At 51.0% G+C, this 6,175-nt stretch overlaps 1 protein-coding gene and 1 long non-coding RNA gene across 2 annotated transcripts in view; one reads left to right on the forward strand and one right to left on the reverse strand.

The window, feature by feature from the left end:
• LOC134476845 (uncharacterized) overlaps nt 1-5,025 on the reverse strand; it is a 48,602-nt gene extending 43,577 nt beyond the window's left edge. Inside the window, exon 1 of the long non-coding RNA XR_010048611.1 lies at nt 4,888-5,025. This is a non-coding gene — a long non-coding RNA (uncharacterized LOC134476845). The remainder of the gene's footprint in view (nt 1-4,887) is intronic.
• Nucleotides 2,661-5,457, forward strand: Zbtb32 (zinc finger and BTB domain containing 32). The gene is made up of 5 exons (XM_013149802.2): nt 2,661-3,976; nt 4,237-4,310; nt 4,396-4,464; nt 4,587-4,751; nt 4,893-5,457. Exons 1-5 carry the CDS (start codon nt 3,093-3,095, stop codon nt 5,162-5,164), a joined length of 1,464 nt encoding a protein of 487 aa, XP_013005256.2. The 5' UTR covers nt 2,661-3,092; the 3' UTR covers nt 5,165-5,457.
• The last annotated feature ends 718 nt before the right edge of the window (nt 5,458-6,175 follow it).

Genomic DNA, 6,175 nt, shown 5'->3' on the forward strand with positions numbered 1-6,175 from the left:
GACACTAAGTGGGAGGCAAGATGAGGTTTCCCTTCTTGGGGGCTTTTCATTCAGTGGGGAATCCCCTTAACCCTCTCTTGCCTTTTAGGTTCCCCCGAAAGCCCAGTGACCCTCCCTGGCTTTGAGGTTGCTGCCCTTTGATCACAGTCCCCAACTCTTAATCATCAGTGGGAAAAAACCACAGTAATAGGGTAGCTGAGTCACAGGCACATGTTGGAGGGGGTTAGAAAGTACGGGTATCACATTCCACTAGGTGATGGTACAGTATTCCAGAGCTCTGTACCTGTCCTTCGCTACTTGGGGTTTCTTCTACTGGTTTTCCCCATGTCTTCCTTGTCTTCAGGGATTATGTATTTCTTTCTTAGAAGATGGATGTGGCCCTGTTTGCATACATATCAGGACTGATGTTTTATCTGTCTCTTATTATGTGGGTAACTAATGAGTCCCTGGGTGTGGTGATGTGAGCAGTTAGAAAGCTCAGAAATGGAAACTCTCTTAGGCTCAGAGTAGCACATGAATACAGCCTGCCCATTTGCATTTTTCCTTTCACTTTGACTCATTTTCCCCTCTCCCCACTCTATTGCCCCTCCACCAGCCTCACCCACTGACACACCCTGTCTGATCTAGGAAGGGTTAACACTTGCCCACACCCAAACTACAATGAGAGGGAAGGCATTTTAGATCTGGACAGAGAAAGTCCTGAACATTTTGGGGTCCTAAAGTCAAAGATTTAAAAAGAGAGCCTAGAGAAAATAGTATTTGGATCTTGGAGAGGACCAGGATCTAAAGGAGAAACCTAGGGGAAACCAGACTGTGTCTTGTCACTACAGCTGCCCACCAGTACCTGAGTTGTCTCCTAATAATTTATTGTGCATATATGATGTGCCAGGTACACACCATAACTACTTTGTCAACATATGTTGAATGAATCAAAAATTTGCTACAGGCTCAGTGATAATACAGTAAGAAACAGAAAAAGAAATATGAGCCTTCCAGGCCTTATTTTGTCTTCAGATTAAAGAATGCTAAAATGTGAAAAGAGGGGAAATCTCCAGAGACTTTGACCCCTTGGGCAGGAAGTGAAAGAAACTTGAGTCCTAATTTCAGAGAAGTCATTTGTCATCAGCCCAAGAAAAGGAAATTTTTCTCTGCAAAGACCACCACAGCCTTTGCTGGGGTTGCCCCCTTCAGAGCCAGAAGGATGAGTCACAGACACACACTCCTCAAAAGCCGTCCAGATAATGCAGTTCATTCCCACAGAGCAAGGAATGCTTCCCAGTACTGAGTAAGGGAGGCACAGCCATGCTCTTGACCTTCCTTTACACCCTCTTTGGAATGCAGATATTTCCATCTGTGTATTGCTGAGACAGTAGAAACAGCTTCCAGCTACTACAGCTCCTTGCCACCTCCAATGCCATTTGAATGGTGCTATATACTTACAGAGATAATTTTCATATTCTTGTCATTTCATCCTCATCCCATCTTCAACAGAGGTGATCAGAGATTATCCTCATTTCATGAATGAGGTAGTTAAGGCTCAAAAGAGGTGACTTGCCCAAAGTGACTCAACTAGAAAACAGCAGATGAGACTCAAAATGCAAGTCTGATTATTCCAGAATCCCTACTGCCACAGATTTACTTCTTACACTTTAGGAGTTGACAAATGAAGAGGCAGGCAGCTAGTAGGCAGAACATCTGGCTTCTGGAAACAGGTGTGATCTGTCCTGCAGATGTAAAGCAGAGCCAGGGACTTAAGACCACACCCCCTGGGGGGCTGGGGGCAGACTGATACCCAGGACATCCAATGGAGGACTAAGGTCAGAGGCGGGGCTAGCTTTGGGGGAGGGGGGCAGTAGCAAGCCAGCAGTTCAGAGCATGTGGTTCTAGGAGGCAGCTACTACTGGTAAGTGTTGCTTTTCCCCAGCCAAGGCCTTTCTCCCATTATGCTTTCTGTCCACTCTTTGCCAACCTATAGCCCTCTCCTGAGGCATCCAAGCAGTAAGCCTCTCTCCTACAAGGGACTCACTCATGGAGAACCTGCATCAGCTATGCCTGCTGGGTGCTTAAATACTTAGGCTCTGTTTCTTATAGTATCTAGGTTCCCAGTTTTCTTTGTAAAAATAATGGTATTAACTCCTGATTTCTTGGGTCCTTTCTACTCACTTTTTGGCATACACACACAAAAAAAAATTAAACTATTTTCTTGTCCTAATCTTGAAAGGAAATAACCTCCCTCTAGACAGTTCCTACTCCTCTTCTTCCTACTTCCTCAGCCATCAAAGTTGCCTCTAAAACCTCTCTCTGTATCACTGCATCAGGAGCCTTTCTGGCTTCTAAATCTGCCTAAACTTACTAGATGGGAGTCTTTGGTCTCCTCCAGCTCCTCTGTAAATACATTTTAGAAGCTTCAACCTCAGGGAGATGACTGAATGATGCCTTAGGGTCAATCTTCCTGCAGCCATGATGCATCTTGCTGCCTCTGACTTTCCAGCATGATGCGCTCCACATGAAACTGTTGGAGGACCACATAGTGGATTTCTAAGCTCTCCCACGAAGCTGTTTTGCTCTATGCCTAAATGCCTGGGTTGACTGGATCTTGTGATAACCCCTCTGCCTGAAATGAGGAAAGCCCAGCTTGCTCAGAGGTTTTTCTTTGCAGATTGACTTAGAGAAGCAGAAGTATCTATGGCTGCTGTATTTTAAGCCTTGGATTGCCATCTTACACTTGTCATTTTTTAAATCTACACTAATACTGCTTGATATTTCTGTTAACTGCCTGGCTTTTGTTTTTAACCCTTGATTTTTTTAATCTAATTTCCATGTTTTAACACCACGTCCCTAGTTCCTGCTGGCAACTGCTGGCTCCTGTTATACTTCTGAATAAAGCTTAGGTCTTCTCTTGGGTCACTTTATTTTCTGTATTTATTCGCTCCATTCATGACAGCTACAATCTAGGACCTATAACTCATTCTTTCTCTCCTCACCTCCACAGGCTTGAGAACATACTGTTCCTCCCTCCCTTTTCTGCCATGGCCCCCACATTATAGCCTTTCTTTCAAGAGTCTCTGAGATTGATATTCAGACAAGGCATAATGCCCTTGCCCTCCACAAGACTGTTTAGCCCTTATGGCTCTGATCGGTTAGTGCGGCTTGCAGCCAGGCTTCGGCCAGCATTGTGTGATACCGTGATCACTGTAGAGGGCCAGGAGTTTCCTGCTCATAGCCTGGTGCTAGCAGGTGTGAGCCAGCAGCTGGGGTGCAGAGGCCAGTGGGTTCTGGTAGAAGGCATCAGCCATTCCACCTTTGCCCAGCTTCTGAGCTTTGTTTATGGGGAGAGTGTAGAGCTGCAGCCTGGAGAGCTGGGACCCCTTGAAGAGGCAGCCAGGGTCTTGGGGGTACAGGCCCTGGAAGAGGCCTGCAGGAGGGCTCGAAGAGACAAGAATGAAGAACAACTGGATCCAGAGGAGCCAAAAAAGGAACATCAGGAAGAGCCAGAGGAACATACAATGGATTCTGAGAGAGGACTGGGGCAACTTGGAAAGAAGCAAAACCCAGCTAAGGTTTTTAGACTCGGTGGGAGAGAACAGAAGTTGCACAAGCACAAGCCACCAAGAAAGAGCCCTGAGATGACAGGGGCAATACAGGAGGCTCAAGGGGAGATGAGGTCAGAGGAGAAACCCAGGCAAGTTCCTGTTGGCCGCAGGGGAGCAGATGGGAAACAAGTAGTGCTCAGAGTGACAGGGAGCCCAGGGAGCTCTCAGAGAAGTCTGCAGGAGTTCCCTAGTCCCCTTCCCCTACCAGGTCCCTTCCAAAACACAGTCATCTCCAGACCCTGGTGGGCTGAGGCCCCTTGGCTGCGGGAAGGCCAGCCTTCCCTGTGGAGCATCCTGCTGTGGCCGCCCAGATATGGCACTCCCTTCTCCCATAACACCCCCATCACTGGAGGCTGGCAGGAGGTCTGGCCTCAGAATCAGAGGTGAGTGAAAGGCCTAGTGGAAGACTACGATGGGAGGAAGTAGCCCTGGAGAGGTCACAGATAGGTGGAAGCACCACATCCATTACTTCTATTGTGCATTTCCTGAACTGGGGTTGGAACGTGAAGTTCCCACCACAGAGGAAGCCAAGGTCCAGCCTCCCAAAAGGACTCAGAACATCTCCATTTATGAGGAACAGACCAGGGTTGGCAAGGCTTTCAGCTTTTGCAAAGGCTGTAATTCTTCTTACCCCCACCCCTAGGATCTCAGTGACCCTGAACCACCCCAAAGGGCTTTGGAGTCAGAACCAGTTGGTCTCCTCCAGCCCTGCCCCAGGTAAGCCCTTCTCTGTCCTGAAACAGGGTCCTTCCCTGGGTCTGGACTCCAAGAGTCCAGTGTAGCTCCTACCTGCTCTCTCCAGGTTCCCTCCCCCAGGACATTGTGCAGCTCAGCCCTGGGGAGATGGAAGAGTCTGGACAGGGGCCCACCGGTGAGTATAAGGGCATTTTTGCCTCAGGCCCAGAGTGCTCCTAATGTCTTGCCTGAATGTTCCAGTGATTTTGGCTGTGGGATTCTTAGCCCTGTAGTGCTGTGACTTCTCTGTCTACACAGGCCAACAGGCAACCTGTATAGATAAGGAGGGCACAGCAAGTGCCTCATCTCACCAACACCCTACTCCACCCACTCCTGCTCGGTCTCGGCCCTATTCTTGCTCTGTCTGTGGGAAGAGGTTTTCACTCAAGCATCAGTTGGAGACGCACTACCGAGTCCACACAGGTATGGGTACCACTCCCGGTGTGACTTCCTCTCCCCAGCTACGGCGCAATTCCCTCCCCCAGTCGCCCTGTGTACCCCGAATTTGACCAGCCTTTGCCCCTTCTTTCCTTCTTCTTTGGCCTCCCCATCTGCTCACCCTAGGAGAGAAACCCTTCTCCTGTAGCCTGTGTCCTCAGCGCTCCCGGGACTTCTCCGCCATGACCAAGCATCTGAGGACGCATGGGGCTGCTCCCTATCGCTGCCCTCTGTGTAGGGTGGGATGCCCCAGCCTGGCATCTATGCAGGCACACATGCGCAGCCACTCGCCCAGCCAGCTCCCGCCAGGATGGTCCATTCGCTCCACTTTCCTCTACTCCTCCTCGAGGGAGTCCCGGGCTGTGACTTCGCTTGGTCCCTTCTCTTCCACCACCTGAACTTCTCTGGCCTCTGTCAAGAGTTCTGTGAGTGAAATGCGAGCCACCTCGGCTTCTGAGCCGGAATCGCTGCGGCAGCGGCCTAGCAAAATTCGGTCGCAGAAGCATCGCGGGACAGGCGCTGAGAGCCCTCTACCGGATAGTCGAGTGGCAGAAGCTTGGGCCTGCCATCCTCTGTGAGGCCGGGGCACTAATGTTTGCTCCAGAGATCAATTGTAAAGGTTCTGTTGGTTACATCACCATAATAAAGAATTTCCGGTGCTATCTGGTCAGCACAGGAAAAGAAAGGCGAATCCAGACTGTACTCCGTGCTTGGAGACCCTCCAAGCCAAGTCTCTTGTCCTGTAGCGGCCCCTGGTGGTGCATGTCCGCGCACCGTGCACTTTCCGGGGCGCTCCGTTCTCCGAAGTCATTTCTCAAGATCTCAGTGTCCTGAACAACTTCACAACAGGCCCGGGGCTGCGGGCGGAGGGTGGCTATGCGACCTCAAAGACACTGGCCTCTTTCACAGCAGTACTCGATGGGCGGGCTAAACGAGGTGCGGCCGGCCCAGGGCTAGAGAGGAATGTGTGCTCCATCCCGCTTTCGGCCGCTTGCCTCTGAGCACAGGACCCGTGAGACGCGCTTCTCTGGCACCTTTTCTTCGCCCCAAGAGGAACCGCCTCAGAATCACGCCTGGAGCTGGGACTAACCCTCTGCATCGTCCCTTTCCCGACCCACGCCTCCGGGTAGTGGCCGATTAGGTATCCTAGCATCAGCCGGGTTCTCAGGATCTGAAGCCTGCGGCACGCTGGGACCAGTAGTCCATGTTGGCCGCAGGCTCCGACCAGAACAATGGGAGGAGCCTGGGCCGAGGGCCACACCTTCCGGAGACCCGGAACTGGCTTTCCTGGTGCTGGTTAGAGACCTAGGAGTCCCGGGTCTTGAGCTCCATCTCCCCGCGGAAGGAGCAGGGCATGTAAACTACATTTCCCGGAGGCCCCTGCGGATTGCCGCGCCGCGGCCAAGGCA

Source organism: Cavia porcellus, unplaced genomic scaffold, assembly GCF_034190915.1.
Source record: "Cavia porcellus strain 051 isolate PalLab524CR breed Dunkin Hartley unplaced genomic scaffold, mCavPor4.1 scaffold_7, whole genome shotgun sequence".
NCBI lineage: Eukaryota > Metazoa > Chordata > Mammalia > Rodentia > Caviidae > Cavia > Cavia porcellus.